This window comes from Ruditapes philippinarum, unplaced genomic scaffold (genome assembly GCF_026571515.1).
Source record: "Ruditapes philippinarum isolate M1 unplaced genomic scaffold, ASM2657151v2 ctg7165_1_1_1_1, whole genome shotgun sequence".
Classification (NCBI taxonomy): domain Eukaryota; kingdom Metazoa; phylum Mollusca; class Bivalvia; order Venerida; family Veneridae; genus Ruditapes; species Ruditapes philippinarum.
Genome location: NW_026867135.1, coordinates 99,138 through 120,202, shown reverse-complemented (window position 1 = coordinate 120,202; position 21,065 = coordinate 99,138). Strand labels below are relative to the sequence as shown.

Genomic DNA, 21,065 nt, shown 5'->3' with positions numbered 1-21,065 from the left:
TATAGGATTTAATCGTTATCACGCAACGTGAATTAACTTCATCATTATCATTTTCTCTTCATGATTCAGCGTACCTGTTTATTTATATCTGTAATTTCAGTTTCAACATCTTTTAAATCATCGCTCAGGTCTGATATTGTAGTTTTCAAATCTGGAAAGGTTTAAACACAACTTTTGTATGTACAAAATGATTACGAAAAGGACAATATAAGTTAAGAAGTTACTACACTAGATATACTAGTACAATATATGAAAATTGTAATAATATTGGCTTAGGAAAGGTTTAAATAAGTTTGGTAAGTGTAAAATATGAAATATTGGGTAGCATGAACTATTAAAACATTCATATGGTAGAATGAAATAATTATGAAATATTTGGTAGTATGAAATATTAAAAGATTCGCTTGATAGTATATTAAATTAATAGCACACGGCTGTTGGTATATCACCCGTAGGTCATCATGGGTTGCCAATACCAACAATCACCCAGACCGTTATACGCAATTCTTTCATTATACCGAAACAATACATACGGAATGATGTGCCCAAAGGTGAAAAAAATATCTCCCGGGGCATATCCTATATGAGGCTGATGTTCGATCAGAACACATTATAGTTATACAGGAACTTTATGTTAGAGTACGAGTATATATTGATGAATAATTATATGAAATATTATGTTCGTGAAGTTGGCAGCCTAGCAGCCCAGCAGCCTGAAGTTGGCAGCCTAGCAGCCTAGCAGCCTGGCAGCCTAGCAGCCTAGCAGCCTGGCAGCCTAGCAGCCTAAAGAAAACTAAGAATAGTACAAACATGAAATCGTCGGATATGAATCGGAAGCACATACTTAGACCATTGCACGTCTTATTTTAGTATCGCGATCTTTATTTTTTTAAATATTGAACTTTGTTTGTTTTTATTTTGACGCTTCGAAATTTGTGAAGTTAGCAGCCTAGCAGCCTGGCAGCCTAGCAGCCTAGCAGCCTAAAGAAAACTAAGGAAAATACAAACATGTAAACCGTCGGAAATGAGTCGGTAGCACATACTTAGACTATTCCACGTCTTTTTTCAGTATCGCGAACTTTATTTTTTTAAATATTGAACTTTGTTTGTTTTTTCTGTTTTTTTTTTTTTGACACTTCGAAATTTGTGAAGTTAGCAGCCTAGCAGCCTGGCAGCCTGGCACCCTAGCAGCCTAGCAGCCTGGCAGCCTAGCAGCCTAAAGAAAACTTAGGACAATACAAACATGTAAAAGTCGAAAATGAGTCGGTAGCACATTCTTAGACTATTCTACGTCTTTTTTCAGTATCGCGAACTTTTTTTTTTTTTGATATTGAACTTTGTTTTTTTTACTCTTCGAAATTTGTGAAGTTAGCAGCCTGGCAGCCTAGCAGCCTAACAGCCTAAAGAAAACAAAGGATAATACAAACATGAAAACCGTCGGAAATTAGTTGGTAGCACATACTTAGACTATTCCACGTCTTTTTTCAGTATCGCGGCTATTGATCAAATGGGTATTGTTCTTAAGTTCAGATAATCTTTATGTTCATTAATGTGTTCGTTTAAACATATGCATTGTATATCTCTTTACATTCCAACCGATTTATCTTTACAGACCTAAAATAAATATGCGTTGAACATCGTCAACTTCATTATAAACATATACATACAAAATAGCATATCATAAATAAGTCACATGACGTCGCTTATTGTCCATAGACAGCGACATTATTAGCCGCGAAAATGTTAAGACCAAGACTACTTCCTACGTTATTCGAAAATAGAGGATATTGAATGAGTGTAAGTTCAATACTGAATTTACTGCACGAGTTGAATAAAATTATATTATGCGAGCCTCTGGCGAGCATAATATTATTTTATTCATCGAGTGCAATAAATTCAGTAATGAACTTACACGAATTTAATATTCTATTTATCACATACCCAATATAAAGACCGTTTAAAGTGAAATAAGAGTCATTTTTCATTGACGCGCCTATAGTTTAACGCTAATATTTAGCGCGTCTTTACATTTTATCATGCAACTGCTATGGTAACTGCCCGATAACACTTGCCTGATAATTATTTTTGATATCAGGTCAGTAACCTGATATCAAAAATAGGCCCCGCCCATTTTAACGGACTTTTTTCAATTGCTTATACAGGTATTCTCATTTTCATCAGCATGTGAATTCTACAATGTAATCTCATACCCTTACAAGTCTTGAATCAATATGCGATTTTTATTCATTTATTATTTTGATTTCAATTTCAATTACGAATAAATTAGATAGCGAATAGTTAATCACCAACTTAATTAAGTGACGTCATAATTTACATTGCAAATGACATCATCGATGTCCACGTCACACTATACATGTAAACATAACAAACAGACTAGACGATTTTCTTTGAGAATTTGTAAATGTTTACTTTATTTCTCCGGATTATTCTTTAATAAGTGAATAAATTGTTTCGTTCAAAAAATAAGAGGCATGTGTGTGTAGCTTTTGTTTGATTTCATAGAACAAGAAATTATCGTGAACTTTTGAATTTGACAATTCAAGGCAGAAAGTGCAGTAGGTTTAAAGTTTATGTAATTCTTAAGGATTTTTTGGATCGATGTTTAAAGGTAAGAATCTTATCGTGTTACATTCTGTTGTATCTATTATCACAGGAAATAATCTAGAGGGCCACCATTTACAAATTCTTAATTTCAGGGGCGTAGGAATTTGTTTTCAAGAATTATTTCTTTGAACAAAAATGCCCCTTTCTACGAAATTGGCTATTTGAAAGTAGATTATTTTGATAGAAAATTTTGACAGTTTTTATGTGTTACATGATAAATAGAAAAACATGCTACTGTATTTTGATATCAATTTTATCAGGCTCGGCTGATATGGGCAGAAAGGGCTCGGCAAGCCTCGCCCTTTCGAGCCCATATCAGCCTCGCCTGATAAAATTGATATCACATTGATTCTCCACTAAACATTCAAATTAGCCTGTAACTAATAGTGAATAATTGACATTTGCGAATAGTTACCCAGACACCTTTTTTAGTTGGTTCAACTCATGTATAACATTGAACACATACTGGTTCTTTTAACATTTCACCAAAAAACTTGTAATATTTCCTGAAATTAAGTTACCAAGAATTCGAGATTTGTGCAAAAACAGATACGTTACCATTTTTCCAATTGCTTTCAGAGACTAGATAGAAATAATTAGCATGAATATACACGATTAAGAAATTTATTATCATACTTTCAGCATTATAGCACCAGTATATATTACAAAATATTATGCATTAATATGCATTTTAAAAAAAAATCAACGTCTATGAATAGCTTGTGAACTGAAGCTGATGAAAATGTTACTTATTAATCAGACTTGTTTATTCCAAATACATGAGTTACTTATAAAAGCATTTTAGGACAATAAAAATACTTATGTTCCATACTTATCTATTGACAAAATGTAGCTCGAATTTATTTAACAGTATAAATTTATTCCGCTAAGTGGAAACAAATATTAAATCATAGTAACGTATCTGTTTCACAGTTCTTCTATGAACAAACGTATGAAAAATCCTGAACACATAGACAGATATCCATAAAGTTTTTTAAACAACTGACCAATAAATAATATGTCTGAACCAGTACTTTTAATATTAAACAGAACACACAATATCATTTAAAGTTTTTTTTAGGTTTTATTGTTTTATGTGTAGCTTCAAATAGTCAAATACCATTGTGACTTTAAGAAACAGATTGAACTTAACAAGAACATTTGAATAAAGACACTCATCTATTAGAATATGTATTAGCTAGATTAATGTGTTTCATAGACTAGTGTGAATTGACATTCTGTTGTCTTTTTGGTTCATCTGCTGTTCAATTGTCTTTATTTTTTCTAAATACTTTTTCTTTATATACTGGTACTATCTCGATCCTTGATTTTGTCATACTTCGTGATATGAGTAAGCCGTAACATGTATTTGCTTATCTACATTAAACAAAATTATATCAGAAACAATGGTACCGCTTAAAGAAAACCAACTTAGTAAGAATTAATCCATATATATGTGCACCTCCAAGATTTTGAGCTATATCCAATTAGTCCATCCCTACCATAGACAGAAAATCTTGATACGACCCTGACTAAAATTTAGAAACTAACGGGCATTCATTTAAAAATACTTTAATATGTTTTTTTCATTAAGTTACAGTGCTGTCATATATTGCCTAACCATATACATGTATTACTTATTTAAACCAAAGTTTCGTTGAAGATTTAGTTATATATATTAAACAGTACTCAAATCTCTGTCTAAACAGATACGTTACTATGATAAACAGATACGTTACCAGAAGTTATACAGTCCTCTACATTTTATTTTAAATACCAATTTTGCAAATCAAAAAGATATCAACATATATTTATTCCAGGAAATAAAACAGTAAATCTCTAATGTTTCTTTCCTGTTTTTCAACATTTTATTTTCTAGAAAACTCAACTAATCCTTGAATTTCAAATATTTGATTCATATTTTCAGTTTTCCAATAAAATCGAGATCAAAGCATCATTTATCGGCTACACGTACGTTATTCTGTAAATTTTTACATAAAACCATTTCAAAATTGAGCAAAATCGTCAATTAAGATTCAAACAATAAATATTGGTAACGTATCTGTTGGTAACGTATCTGTTGGTCAAAAAACTAAAATATATCAGATATACACACATGTTTGCCAAATATATTGAAATATTAATTTTTGTAAAGCATATATTTGAATAATGCATAAATGCGATCCTACTTTTAAGTACTGGTAATGATAAATGTTTCTCAGTGGGATATCATGGTAACGTATCTGTTTCATTTTAAAGTATAATCCAAATTGCCTCATCATTGCAAAGTCATTGTGGTTCTAGCATGTATATTGTCGTCAAAATTATTTTTGAATAATGAAATATGATAAAACTTGAGTTCAATAGCAAACTATTAATATGTTACAAGTTCATATTACTCTTACTCAGGTTTACCTGAAGTGTAGTAACGTATCTGTTCAATATATGAGGGACATGCATTTCAGCTGGTAACTTTTTTTCAAATTCACTGTAGAAAACAATAAAAATCGCTCACTTAGACATTTAAACTAAAACTTAATACTAAAGCAGTTTTTCTTCAACACATGTTTCAGGTGAAAATATGTAAAACCAACAGTAATATGGGACCCAAGCCTGGGGACATTACATAATGGGTTATACAGCACCTTTGCATGATAATATTTTCGTATAAATCCAACAGACTAAGTCATTAATTTGAATGCTTTACATACATGACTATGTAATGAAGCAATAGAATGCCCAAAAAGTATTTTTCAACTGCAGTGCAACAAAATATACTCGAGGGACAAAATATTTTCTAATTTGCACGTTTAGTGGAGAATCAATGATCAAAAGACAGTAGCATGTTATTCTCTATATATTTGTATAACGCTTATAACGTCACGTCAAAATATATGCACGGCCGTGCAATACCATATTTACGGAGTCGCAAAATCGGCACGGGTGTGTGTAAACATGTTTAATCCCGCAAATTTCGAAGCGTCAGAATGAAAAATAAAATTTACTGGTTTCCTAGCAGTTTCCGTCCCCTAGCAGTTTTCCGGCCGTTTATCATCTTCGCCCAGTACAGTCTATTTTTACCAGTAAGGCATCCACATTACTTCGTCAATCAGAGAGACTTTAGTTTTCAATGCTAAACAGCATTTAAAATAGTACAATTTATGTTTTGAAGTTTTGTCTGTTATTTAAAGTTACAAAGAGAACTTGCGACTTTCAAAAATAAGTAACACCTGGGGAATTATGGTTTGAGTATCCATGCGCAATAACTAAGACCCCATTTTAGGTAAATCAATACTTCGGAAAATATTATTGCAGACTACACGGACAAGGTTGGGAAGTTCTGTTTGTCTTGTAAAACCATCTTAACATTGCTTTATGGTACAGAATTATATTCAAAATAAAAATGGTCCGGAAAACTGCTATGAATTTTTGAATAAAGGTGAAAAAAGGTGTTACGTTTCAGGCATATATTCCAATTAAAAAGTAAAATGAAAGTGCAACATTAAGCACATGGCAATGCTGGACAGGTACCTAACTTTGTCCTGTCAAAGTTTTGTACCCCTCCGTTGACTGATTTTTATTTTATTTGTTAAAAAGTGCGATTTGTGGCCGGAAACTGCTAGGAAACCAGTAATATTTAAAAAAATAAAGATCGCGATACTGAAATAAAACGTGGAATGATCAAAGTAGGTGCTACCGACTCATTTCGTTTGTATTATCCTTAGTTTTCTTTAGGCTGCTAGGCTGCTAGGCTGCCAGGATGCTAGGCTGCTAACTTCACAAATTTCGAAGAGTAAAAAAACAAAGTTCAATATTTAAAAAAATAAAGTTCGCGATACTGAAAAAAGACGTGGAATAGTCTAAGTATGTGCTACCGACTCATTTCCGACGGTTTACATGTTTGTATTGCCCTTAGTTGTTTTTTTTAGGCTGTTAGGCTGCCAGGCTCTAGGCTGTTAGGCTGCCAGGCTGCTAGGCTGCTAGGCTGCCAGGCTGCTAACTTCACAAATTTCGAAGTGTCAAAAAAAACAAAAAAAAACAAACAAAGTTCAATATTAAAAAAAATAAAGTTCGCGACACTGAAAAAAGACGTGGAATAGTCTAAGTATGTGCTACCGACTCATTTCCGACGGTTTACATGTTTGTATTGTCCTTAGTTTTCTTTAGGCTGCTAGGCTGCCAGGCTGCTAGGCTGCTAACTTCACAAATTTCGAAGTGTCAAAAAAAAAAAAAAAGTTCAATTTTTAAAAAAATAAAGTTCGCGATACTGAAAAAAGACGTGGAATAGTCTAAGTATGTGCTACCGACTCATTTCCGACGGTTTTCATGTTTGTATTATCCTTAGTTTTCTTTAGGCTGCTAGGCTGCCAGGCTGCTAGGCTGCTAACTTCACAAATTTCGAAGTGTCAAAAAAAAAAAAAAAGTTCAATATTTAAAAAAATAAAGTTCGCGATACAGCATGCCCATTCACGCACTACAGTGCGTAATTCACGCACAAAATTCTAGATGCACGCATAAAAATTGTAAGCAGGGGGTACATGCACGCAAAGTAAAATCGTCAGAATGAATGTTTGGGATAGCCTATGTACGCTTAATTTTGCCTGGGGACGCATCAAACGACCACAAATACACAAATACGTCAGCGCGTGTCAGTCTATAGGTAGGCGGTCCTATGCACATCGACCCGTGAAGCGATTAGCCAATCAGCGATAACACTTTCAATCATTATCACGCAATAGAGATCAGACTAATGTATACACGCGCTGTACATGTAATTACCAGATATAACACGAGGTGATAATTTAACATCTTTGATCAACAGTTGATTGGAAATTAGCAAATTTTACCGACAAAAAGATAAGAATATCGACTATTTACGCCGCAAGTTTAAAGACTGTTTTCTCAAATTACAAATGAGTGTAATTTTGAATTATTCTCGAAATTTTCGGCACTTTCTAAGCAAAATTTTGCTTTCGTTTCATTCTTGCAAAAACGTTCTATAAGAGTTTAAATGATTTAACATATTGTGCCGAAATGCCAGGACAACTAACCAAAATACACGTACGCTTTTCTTTGATCCGAAAATTGATCCCGAACATCGGCGATTTCACGTTCGCCGGAATTTCAGAAACCCTAAAATTTTGCAAAAATTCTCAGTTTCCAAGCCAAACATGAGAATGAATTGTTCCTTTATTATTAAATCAGCATTAAATCTTTAAATATCGATCTTCAATTTGCCCCCATTTTGAAGATATTTGCTAAAATAATTGTCGATCGAATGAATCTCTAACACACTGTGTGAAGCTGTACACGATTTTCCTATTCATTCCGCTAAACCCTGCCTATATACATTTACGTTTTTTTTTACAAATATAAACTTTTTGTCTATAGAGTGGACTTATTTAACCAGAATAAAATTTGATTTGGTATAAAAGTGAAAAAAAAAAAACAAACAAAAAACGATTTCCATGTGTTGATGCATTAAAATGAAATAATTTCATGAAAAATATTAACAAAACAAAACAATAATTATACTATATTATACTACATTTATATAAAATGTTCTTACAAACAAAAACATGTTTAAACTTATGTGTACCCCCAGATTTTGAAATGTACCCCCAATTTTCAATGACAGGGGGTACATGTACCCCTACATTTAAAATTGAGTGGGCATGCTGGCGATACTGAAAAAAGACGTGGAATAGTCTAAGTATGTGCTATCGACTCATTTCCGACGGTTACATGTTTGTATTTTCCTAGTTTTCTTTAGGCTGCCAGGCTGCTAGGCTGCTAACTTCACAAATTTCGAAGCGTCAAAATAAAAAAAAACAAAGTTCAATATTTAAAAAAATAAAGATCGCGATACTGAAATAAGACGTGCAATGGTCTAAGTATGTGCTTCCGATTCATATCCGACGATTTCATGTTTGTACTATTCTTAGTTTACTTTAGGCTGCTAGGCTGCCAGGCTGCTAGGCTGCTAGGCTGCCAACTTCAGGCTGCTGGGCTGCTAGGCTGCTAGGCTGCCAACTTCACGAACATTGAAATATTAGAGAATAATAACTAATTGGTGGTATAAGATATGAAAGGTTTTGCATTTCTGGATACTTACCAACAATTGTGCTATTAGCGTCACGGCTCACCCTATCTGGTATGTCATCTATTTCATTGTTGGCCTTAAATATACATTACATACTATTCATGTATAAAATATAAAATTTCTGCAACATATTTATCTTGCGTGTCAATGTTATGACTTATGTTTGTTTCATGATATATCACATTACTGTCTTACAAAGAAGTCAAGATTATTCGAGGAATCAAAGGATGAATGATTTTCGCATAACAAGGACAATTCCTAACAATATCAATGGTCTTGGTTTCCGGAACGAACGATGCGTGCGCATCTCATCGTAAATGTATATATAATAGGGAGGCAATAGAAACGGCAAGCGCACGTTTGTTTCCTTCTTTGTAATGAAGGATTAACCTTTCTTTCCTTTTGCGTTGATAAGGCTAACAGATGATAATTCTAAACAAATTGATTTTTCAGTTAAACATTACTAATGGTAATTGTAACAAGAAACTAATGTTTTTACAGGAAACTTACGTTCACAATTTGCTCGGTTAAGTTGGTTCCCTTTGCACTGTCCATACTAGTTCTTGCGTCACTTATGTCTGGAAACTGAAGTCACGTGATAAATTTGAAAACTGATATTCAGATTCATTTGAACAGTTGTGTAGTCTTAAGATTAAAGAAAACGGTTTATTACACAATATTTATAGTATGATTTTTTACCTGCATAATTCATTACATGTATGTAAATATTTAATCAATTATAAGGGAATTCAGTATGACGTCATTGCACGCGGAAGCATGGTAGCATATTTATGACAAAACATGTTTCAAATAATAATTTATAGTAAACGTTTATCAGCTTTGTCAATAACATTAGAAAATAAACTCGCAAATTTGCAGCCGGCTTTGAAATGATCGTCCCGGTGGATTTTGGTAGTTGTACCTATTACGATACCGTATACCCTGGTTCACGTGCACGTATTCAGTGATTGGTTTACAAATTGTGAAGTATAATACATACTGCACTAGTATCTATATCCGGTGAAGCGCCAGTATAATCCGGTTTACCAGTCGTAGGACAGGCGCCGGCGCAAGTTGCAAATGCATCGTCTAACTTAGTAATGACGTCATCTAATGCAGTTTTTAGGTCCGTTACAGCCGTCTCCATGGAAGTTTTATTAGCTTCAACAGCCGACAACGCTTCGTCTGCTGCAGTTAGACCTGTAAACATGACGGAATGTGTGATATCATGTACAATGCGCTCAAATCAACAAATATGTCAAACTTAATTTTACCGGTACAGTTATTAAGCAGAAAAAGACATATTTCTTCAAAAGGTTAAAATCATATTCATAGTTATCGAACATGACCCAGTTTTTACAGGTTTATCGTACATTTTAATTTTTTAAAGCGGCATGCCTCCAGATTCATGCTTATTTTCATTATTTATTTTTTTAATTTGGTGAAATGTAAAATATTGTGAAAAATATTGTGAAAGGAACAAAGAAATTAAATTTCACATTACAAACGGCAATAACAATCTACGTAAATCTGCGTTAGTCACTAGTAGAAATAGTGTGATATATATTGCAAAAACAGTCATAAAACTCACATAACATGTAAAATATTTCTTCAATCTTGAGTCTTTATAATTTTTAAAATCTAAGTACATTCACCTCAAGTTTGATTTTCTTGAAATATTTTTGGCTCATCCGGAGGCATGCAGCTAAGGTTAAGGTTAATGTATATAGTTCGAAACCCCAGTGTGCCACACGGTGGCTATAGTTATTCATTTACTAGTACACATGTACTACAATTACATTGATAATCAAATTTGTATGTTTTATTGTATTATTTTTATTAGTCACATAAAGTCACGAAAACAAATCTTTTCGCAACACATTTTATATCACGTATTATAATGGGCCTGACTTGAGTTTTATGTGGCTATCTGCCCATCTATATACATGTATAGGAACATCTGCGTTGTTTACGGATCAAATCTATACATTGGACACAAAAGATAAATAGTTTGGCTGTTCAAAAATCACGTACGGTATGGTATCAAAAACATCTTTTAAAAACATATCAGAATAACAAAGGTTTATAATTACTATCCGCTAATGAATAAGCAGACGACAGTACGCTCGTGATGTTCGTATTATCTTCAATATCCGTCTTCAATGGCAGTCCCACAAGGTAACCAATATCTGTAAATTATTGATTCACATTTAAACGATGGATTATACCGTATACCGTGACATACAGTTTTATTGTTTGTGTTAATTATGCATGATCAAATTACAGAAGAGAACCGTTTAGTACATTAAAACTTTAGAAGTATAGAAACATGTACACAAAAATCGTGACAGTGTGATTTTCTAAATTAAAAGTAGTAAGCCTGTGCCTACAGTACATACAGCCGAGCCAGTGTGCACATCCGGGCAGTCTGAACATGTTTTATACGTTTACTAGCTTATTTTTTGTATTTTTATATTGAAATCCCTTATATTTTAAATAGACCGTTCCCAATTTAATGCTGGGCAAATCCATTACACAAAATCAAAGGGGTGAAAGGTTTTAAAGTCACGTTGACATTTAATGATCATGTGCTCAACTGAATGACAAAGACTTCCGGTACCAATACATCATTTCCGGTACAAACAGCCAATAAAGTAGAGCCATCGATATTACGTAAGCTATCACGTGATTTTAAGGCAGCGACCTTAAATACGCATCTACAGCGGTCCTTATAAAATTTCTTGCCAATGTAATTAAAAGCTCGCTTCGAGCTCGCTAATAAAGTAATTGATTGAATATTTCAAAAGATTTTCTTATCAAATTTTGACATACTGAAAAAGATAAATAAGTCGTTTTAGACTCTACTGCAGTATAGCATATTGAACAGTATTTCAATACAGTGACATTTCATAACCCACTTTGTTATGCACACAAAAAAGAAAAATGACAGAAAATTCGTATTGGTTAGATAAATAATGAATAAGGAAACTGAATATTGAATTTCATACTTGGCGGAAAAAGTCAGTTATTTTGATATCTATGTTCTTTTATACAGTGAAACTTAAGCAGGAAGTGATGCATATAGCGAAACTATATTTTGAATAACAACAAAATCTTACTATCTAGATCTCTAAATAAGGTTGTTTCTACAAACTTGAAGTTATTAGTGACGATATGCTGTGCCTCCTGAAATATAAAAACAATGACATCATAATCTATAGCATGACAAAGTTGTTTCCCGCAATGTATTGATTGGTCAAACAAAAGTTATTTATTTATACCCTTCCATTTATAATTAAGTTTTAGATTAATGCAACAGTCCAAAAACAACCCTATCAAAGTTGGAATGCACGGAATGACTGGTGGAAATGAGATTGTGTCTTTTTCTTCTTCGCGAACTTCCGGGGAAAGGTGATGGTAAATGTTTGATAGGGAATATGTCCTGCTCATTTAGCGACGGGACGAAATTGGGGGTAACTGTTTCCACAGGATGGAGCCTTTATAATGATTTTGATGGTCCGAAATAGAAAGTATTCACTATTTTTCGGCAAGTGAGGGGTCTCTCTTTTACTTAATATTTTAACTGACCTTGAACATAACCTACATTTTTAATTGGTTGGAATAACTTCCGGCTGTAATTAAACGTAATAATTATGTTATATGTCATTTGTTGAAGACTGTCCAATTATGGCATTGGTAGTGAAGAAAAAAAAAGAAAAAAGGCGGACATTTTGAAGATGTTAAAAATTCTTCATGACTAGGTAAAATCAGTTTCATTACACGGTCAATTCATTTCATCGGTTGTAGATTTAAATTATTTTCCGAATCATTTATTCTCCAAAATGTCACTAATGGTAATACAAGTAAACAATCAACAGCAAAGAATGTTTAACTTACATTAACTGTGTTGTTTACAAATGTTCTGATATCATTAATATTGTCTTCGGCAGTTTCCGGAATATTGTTTAATGTTGTCGTCATATTGTCGTTGTTTACATATATACATATTGTCCCAACCCTGAAAATACAAGATCAATTACCATTTTTTTAAATAAAAGAATATCTGTGACAATGGTATTTGAAGATTTTATCTTATTATGTTTCTGGAAGACTCGTATTACTTATTACATTGTAAAAGTTACTGACTTTGTAACCACTTGCCCCTCACCGCTGTAGGTTCAAATCCCACTTGTAACTATGATATCTTTCATGTGAGGAAGCTATCCGGCTTGCTTACGGGAGGTCACGGGTTTTACTAAGGTGGCCGCTCGTGTCTGAAATATTGCACGGAGGAGTCCCTGAGGTCTTCCTCCACCAAAACGAAATTCAGAGCTCCAGTGATCTCATGAAGGTATATGACTTAAATTCAAACGTGTAGATGATATAATCAAAGCGAGGCTTATGTATAAGAAACGTGTTCGTGATCTCGGTCACACGGTTTCGGGCAATAAAATTTCATTGTTACCATTGTTTGTTTTTACCTAGCCTATTCTTTATTGCCCCTATTATCAACAGTTAATTAAAAGCACGCCATCCTAAAGCAGGTCTTGACCCCTAAAAGTTGTAGAGCAAATTATATTAATCGACCTGATTTATTTTACTTACAATACAAATACAGTTGATACAAAAAGAATGCCGGCGAATGTGTACTTCCGGCATGTGTTATCAGCGCTTTTCTGTAGTTGTTGCTTTTTCCCGCCACAATTTCCACACAGCCGACAGCAGCAGAAACAGCAGGCGACAATTGGGAAAATGAGCATAAACAGCACTCCAATAACCACACATATAGCATACCCGAGGAAATAATTGACATACTGTAAAAACACAACATAAATACATAAAATAAACAGTATATTGTTTGTATACTCAATTGTACCGATATTACAAAAGTTACAGCCCTTGCCAAAAGTGGATAAACATTGAATGGGTGCATGTAATGCAAAAGTTACCTCCCTTGCTAAAAGCGGCAGCCAAAAGTGGGTACATGTAATACATGTACTCGTATATTTGCAAAATAAAAAACACAGCATAAACAATTGATTAAGATGAATTCTGTTATTTCTATATGGATAAAATTTTATTATAGCACCGATATCAATAAGATTTCTATCAGGGTACACATAGCTGAAAGAATTGTGTGAAATAAGGGGAGGTTATGCATCCATAAGTGAAAAGCATCTATTCAGAAACTAAAACTGTTATATATATTAATGCATCATTAGAAGTTACTTTCAAATTAATTCATGAGATTGATAAGGCTGAAACCACGTGACTTTATCATGTGACTTTCTGTTATCTACATTGGGCAGAAAACCAATACAAAAATGACGGTTCAAGTAGCGTTTTCTTTCATAATTTTACAAATTTTTCATTTTTTCATATTGGATGAATTGTAGTGAATGTTGTTTCTAACAATCAGCCCATGCACAAAGTGAGTGTTTGTTTAATTGGGTTTTATGCCATACGGAAACAGTATAGGTCATATGGCGACGTTCAAGCTTCGCTGGTGGAGGAATACCTCAGGCGTTCTTCCGTGCTTTTTTTCAGGCACGAACAGGCACCTGAGTAGAACCACCGACGTTATGAAAGCTAGCTGGGATAGCTTCCTCACATGAAAGAATCCATATAGTTAGTTTTTCGACCTCTGGCAATGTTTAAATCTGACAACATGTTGTTAAAAGTGTTATGCTGACTCAGCTATGGCACAAAAAAATGTTCGAAAAGGTGTCAAACGTTCCAAGTGGTAGAAACAATCGATTTGATCTCGCCAAATGTATTTTTTCCAGGATATCTGCAAAGTATATCTAAATTGTTTAAAAAGATTAATACTTCTCGGGCTTGAGGGTTTAATTATTGAATAATTTATAAAAAATATATCACTGAAATATGACCCAGGCCTACGTAAAAAAATAAAATTCTGTCTATCTAAAAATGTTAACATAATCCCATTAATATTATGTAACAGCAGATAAGCTGTGCACTGTGCAATGATTGTATTTCTCAAGGACGTAAGAGGTATTAAGTTACAAGCTTTCAATATCAATAATTATTCTATTTATGAGCGTTATTCTTTAAATAGACGCGTTCGTTTCGTTTACCCTTGAATACAATGTCCACATTATAATCGAGCTACAAAATCATCTAAAAAATATGCAGACAAGGAAATTTAATTGAATGGTGTATGATGACGCTTTAAAAAAGACACTGACTTTTTGTATTCATGCTCAATCTTGTAGGTTTATTTTTGAAACGAGTTGATACTTCACATTAATCAAATGAACAAAGTTATTATCTGGTTTAAATATATTTATTTAAGCTCGATTGCGAAACAAGTTCTTGCAACTTATATTAATCACTTTCGATTCGGCTTCCTTGAACCAACTAGAACTTTTGGCATATGAAGAAATATGGTCGTGGCCTGATTAGGGCTCGAACCCATGATTCCTGGGTTGAGAGGCAGACAACTTAAACACTAGGTCACCGCTCTCATTTTGGTAATTACATGTATATAATGACTAATTTTACTCTGTAATACATGAACCATTGTCAAAATTTGAATTTTAGTTAGTACGCGTTTGTTTTATATGCGTAGTTTAAGTTTTATTGCTGCCACATATTTCAGCTTTTAACAATATTTTAATGTTTCAATGTTGTTTTAGATGGGTTTTCTTATTATTATTTGTGATTATGTTCTTAATCTCTCATATCTCTTTTAGATTATTTTTGTACACGTATTTCTTTTATAACATTTTTAAATTTTGATAATGTATGTACAAAAGTGAGTCTTAGATAAACAAAATTAATTGTCTTGTTTTTTCTTGTCTTGTCTAATTAAAGTATAAATTTGTACTTCAATGTTCGCTATCTACAAAAGAGTATTTATCTCTAAAATTTAGCAAAAGTTTGACTGTAATGGTACTATTACATGTAATATATTTTTCTTTGCATATATGTAATATTAATGCCATTTAATGGTACAGTTAATTCTAATTCTTTGCATTATTTATAGGTCACGTAAACAGTAAAAAAAAGTAAAAGTTCGGAGATCTTCGGTTTACACTATGGAATCGGCAGACAATGAATAGTAATATTAATATTTTGGAATACTCACGGATTGATAGTTGTCGACAACTGTTCCAAAGTCACCTGCAAGACCTTTCTGAATTATTTCTGAAAATTAAATACAAATAAACAATTAGTTCGGCTAAATATCTTAAATGGACTTCTCAATCATTCAGTCTGGACAAAACCATTCATAATATACCGGAAAAATTCAAAATATGAGCCGTGTCATGACAAAACCAACATAATGTTTTTGCTGGCCGCAAACGTACTATGTTGGTTTTGTCGTGACGCGGCTCATATGTATATATTGTACTAAAATTTAATGACTAGCGAAGAGTGCAGACCATGATCTGTCGGTTAGTCTTGGTCGGCACCGGTCGAGATAAGACGTAACACTACAACAGATCTAGATAAATATCCTAACAATATAGACATGGACAAAAGATCAAAGTGTGAGTTTAACATCTGTATTGCACGTGCATGTATTTTGAAGTGACGTCGTTGAACAAACATAACGCAAAGACGCGCAAAATGAAAAAGTTATTCTTTTTCACTTAAAAAAAGTCTTTATTTTCGGTATGTGATAAAAAGAATATTATATTTGTGTAGGTTCATTAATGAATTTATTGAACACGTTAAATAAAATAATAATATATATTTATAATATAATTTTATTCAACTCGTTCAATAAATTCAGTAATAGTAAACTTACACTCATCAGTGTCTTTCAAATAGAAAGACCCTGCACTTATTCAAAATCCTCTAAATCTTTTTGGATTTTCGTCCCGGTTGTTGTTGTTTTTTTGTGTTTTTTTTAATTAATTATTTATTTATTTATTTATTAATTTATTTAATTTTACATTTCCCGGCTTATGGACCTCAATAAAGCTTCTATTTCTGTCTAAAATTAGATATTCTTACCGTCAGGAATTCCTTTCATAAATACTGAATTTATGAAATTGTGAGCAAAATCATAGTACGCTTCGAGGCCTTCGCTAACTCTCTCTGGATTCCCGGCCGCAAACGGTTCGCCGGTTGGCAAACTAGCCCAGGAAATCGCCGATGAATTGTCTGCACTGTTTCCGCTGACATCAGTAACTGTTTGCGGTGAGTAAACTGGGTCAGCGCCATTTATGCTGGGAACCAGTGCGAGGATGTAGACAAAGATGAAAGAAGCCAATACCGGGTAGTTTTTCACGAAATCCGGCATATTACTTGATCTGAAAATTGTATAAAAAAAATCAAAATAATTTATTGTGCTAAGATATATGCATTTTCATTAGAAATATAATACATGATCTCATTTAAAGTAATAAATGACCTGAATTATGACAATCAACACAAAACCAATAAATATATTCATAGAAATATTACCAATATTGTGTGAAGTGTAACTATAAAAGACAGGTAAAAATGTCCGTCTGAAATGTTGCCGTCTGAACGAAATACTGCTGGTACAATGTTCGTCTGAACAAAATATTGAAAACATTCAAAAGAAGGAAATATCTTATAAAAATCACTTAATATAATAAATTACCTGTATTATGAACCTAGTAAAACACCGATTATTCTATAAGCAAATCCGGATTACTGTAAATTTGAAATTTCATCTTTTTTTGTATTGATTAAGCCAAAGGCAGGACAATTAAGTAACAGATGGTACTTATCGTTTTCTTATCTTGGATTTCACAATTTTAATAGAGAACAATGCAAATAGCAACACAATATTTTGATATTCGTGAAAATATTTAAAACTGAACAATACCTTTTTTGTTCCGGTGATATGAAATTTCGTTATTTTATCCCTCATTTAATTATACAGAAACTGTTTACATTGTATTCAGCTTTATCCTATTAAGAGTTCATTAAATTTTACACAAAAAAACTATTAAATCTTCTAAAAATCTTGAATGTTTTATGACACAAAGTTTAAAGCGCATTTATTTCTACAACCATTTTGCTGCAGAATGAACATTTTTGTGATAGTACACAACCGTGACATTTAAAACTGTTTTAAATACAAAAAATATATATCCAATTTCATCACGCTTAACTGTTGTTTAAATGTTATCCGCAAAGATTTTTTAAGTGTATAGCGTGTCAATGAAAAAAAATCACATATTTTCATATAAGGATGTAAGCGGCATGTTGTCTATTGATTGTCATCGTCTTAGAACAGAATTAATGATGACTTATAAAAACTAAATATGCCGTTATATTAAAGCAATAAATATGGTAGTGTCTATCTTTTTTCCCCTTTCCACACGTGTGAACATGTTAAGCTAGCCGAACAAAGCCGGTTATTTCCCTCAATGTATAAACATTTTTTCACTACTATTGTTTGTTTGTTAAACGGGTACATAAACAAAATAGCATGTATATAAGGATCGATATCGCCTTATTACGCGTAACAGCAACAGGTATATATCGGGCGAGCATTGATTCTATGGAAAGAAACATGCGATAATAACAACAAAATAGAATCAATAGAAATCTGCGCAGTGGTTATCTGTTTTGTGGCATCATTTCTACTCGGAACTTCTCGCCGATCTCCGAGATCGGAACATCTCGGCTATTATTCCCTGCGGTCTGGAGACCGCAGGGTATTGGTACGCGTTTAACTTTTGAGGCATGGAGGAGCACGTGACCAGTTTTCGGTACATGGAGGAGCATGTGATCTGTAAACCGTACATGATTGGTTAATTGACCCTTTCGAAAACCTGGCTAAATACCATTTGCCGGTACGTTACGGATTTACCTCTAGGGAATTAGGCAGAATTACATCTAATTAAGAACAAAAACTATTACGTGATATTTCTAATTTTCTATAAATATTTTACCGTTTAAGGTGGAAAAACTTGAATGATGTGTTTGAAAATTATCAATGTTTCTTTAATTTGTATCTCAAATTTTACAGACAATAAATTGTTTACACTGAAAATCTACAAAATTAAAATATTCGATCGTAGTGGCATCTGCCATTCATAAAATGGTAGCCCTATTTAATCATTTTCTTAAAAAGAAATAATTGTTTTATGTTCGACTTTCTCCGGTCATCAACGGTCACCAGTTTCCAAAGACCTTCTTCTATAGTGATCGACTTTATGTCGTCCCACCAAACAATGTTGAAAATAGTTAAATGAAATATCTTATATCATTAAAAATGTTCCCCGCAGGAAACCATTTTACTTGTCAATAATAATTGACCGAAGACTGACGGAAAGGGCCGAAAAAATGCGATTGCTCCGGGGTAAATGTACCACGTGATATTCTATGGTGTGAGCTTTTCATAATGAGTAACGAATGTATTTATTGATCAACCGTTGGAAAATTAAGTATATCGAAAATTTATGATCTGATAATCAGAATCAATTTGAGAATATCCATTTGCAACCATTTTAGCTTGTAAATTTTAATATACACTGTATGTTATAGTATATTGTATTTTAGAAACAGAAAGTACAAAATGTTTACCTGTTGACGATGTTTTAGATTTGGATAAAATTGTATGTCAATTGCCATTCTTATGTGTACAGTTAGACATATTTTTTCAACCACAATATTACCGATACTGGGTACAGACTTTACTTTTAAATTATTAATCAAAACGCTATAATGTTAATTTTTTAAATGCTTAGTATTTTTGCGTATATTTATAGTTTCCAAAAAGTTATTCATTGGCCAATTTTCTGACCTATCTTGTTCTTATGTTGCTTTTGGCAATTGAAACAGTTATAGTGATGTAATAGTTTGTAAGGAAGTCAAATTACTAGTAATTTGTTTACACTTTGTTGCTTTTGTGAAAACAACACCGATAGTGCCGATATAATAAGACAAAATAATGGGGATCACTAATTTACGCGGATATTACTTCCGCTGCCGATTTTCGTATATCGCTGTTCTATTTCACACCCTACTGTCGCTAAGAAATAGTTCTAAATTAATAAACAAAAGAAATAATCAGAAAAAAATGTTATTTTATTAAGTTTTTAACAATTTAAACTTACGTGCCAAACCGGATTGTATTGTGATTATTTCAGTGCTTGATGTCAGTTTAAAAATGACGTCATTCGGGCGACGCTATGAATGAATGACGTCATTACGCTGCTTACAGATTGGCGCCGATTTTTCATTAAAAATTGTGTATGTGAGATATTATTTTAGCATTACAATGTATATGAAAATAAAACAATTTAAGAACGGAAAATATCAATAAAAATGCATTATTATTGTTGCTTTAAAAAGGCTTTGTAAACTATATTATCGAAGGAGAAAAAATAACAGACGCATATACATGTGTTTATTGGCAATTTAACACCGGTTTACTTCTTTGTGTATAGTGATAAAATCACGAGGAGTGTGAGAATTCAAATTTAGCGCTACTTACTTCATGTAATAAGCATCTTTTAACACGCTCTAAAACCATTATTTAAACGTTATAAAATTCATATTTCTATATAAGTAAAAATTAACTTGTTTCTGAGGTATAATGTGCCTTTAATGGAGTTTTAAAAAAATACATTCGTTACTCATAAGAAGATTACAAACTCTATTTCTTACTTCATAAGTCACATTGTAGAACTACTTTCGTGCTTTGATTTGCAAAGTTACATGTATAAAAACATTCGTAATTCGTTGGCAATGAAAATAAATTCGTTGGCAATGAAAAAAAATGAGATAGGGCAACCGTGGCCGAGCAGTTAAGATCACCGACTTAAACTCGCTTGCCTCTCACTGCTGTTGTTTCGACTCCTGGTAGGAACTTTGGTTTCTTTAATGTGAGGAGGCTATCTAGCTTGCTTAGGATAAGTCAGTGGTTCCATTAAGGTGCCCGGTCATGCCTGAAATAATGCACACATGGGGCACCTGAGGTTGTCTTGAACAGTCGCCGTATGAAAGTGTCATGGTGACATAAAATCCAACAAAACAAAAAAAATACTTAAAGATACATAACTAAAACCGGACGGAATAATAACTGAACGCTATAAGCTTTGGAAATCAAAGCCTATAAAATGCAGTAATAAAGCATAGTGAAACAATATATAATGTATATACCGAGGAAAAGATATTATGTTACGCACTAGAAGAGTTCCCATTCTTCTCGAACTTTTAATTTTCACGAAATAATACATTAAATATGTAAACCATTTTCGAAGTATGTGCGAGAGTTTCCGGGAACGAGTAAACAATGATAAAAGAGAAAAAATGGACACATTTCGAGTGTAACAAATCGTTTTCAACGAAAAAAAAACACCCTTTCTTGTGAACTTTA

General features: G+C 32.9%; 1 protein-coding gene across 6 annotated transcripts in view; it reads right to left on the bottom strand.

Annotated features, from left to right (window-relative positions):
* LOC132734946 (prominin-1-A-like) overlaps nucleotides 1-21,065 on the bottom strand; it is a 36,895-nt gene that overhangs the window by 11,688 nt on the left and 4,142 nt on the right. For 2 of the 6 annotated variants that reach the window (XM_060721832.1, XM_060721835.1), the window contains exons 2-11: nucleotides 16,715-17,013; nucleotides 15,840-15,898; nucleotides 13,334-13,542; nucleotides 12,626-12,746; nucleotides 11,848-11,914; nucleotides 10,822-10,917; nucleotides 9,729-9,928; nucleotides 9,239-9,313; nucleotides 8,741-8,804; nucleotides 75-151 (exon numbers count right to left, since the gene is read on the bottom strand). In XM_060721832.1, coding sequence (XP_060577815.1) covers nucleotides 75-151; nucleotides 8,741-8,804; nucleotides 9,239-9,313; nucleotides 9,729-9,928; nucleotides 10,822-10,917; nucleotides 11,848-11,914; nucleotides 12,626-12,746; nucleotides 13,334-13,542; nucleotides 15,840-15,898; nucleotides 16,715-17,003 — 1,257 coding nt within the window. In that variant the 5' untranslated portion in view covers nucleotides 17,004-17,013. The other 4 variants (XM_060721838.1, XM_060721833.1, XM_060721836.1 and 1 more) reach the window with 4 other exon arrangements.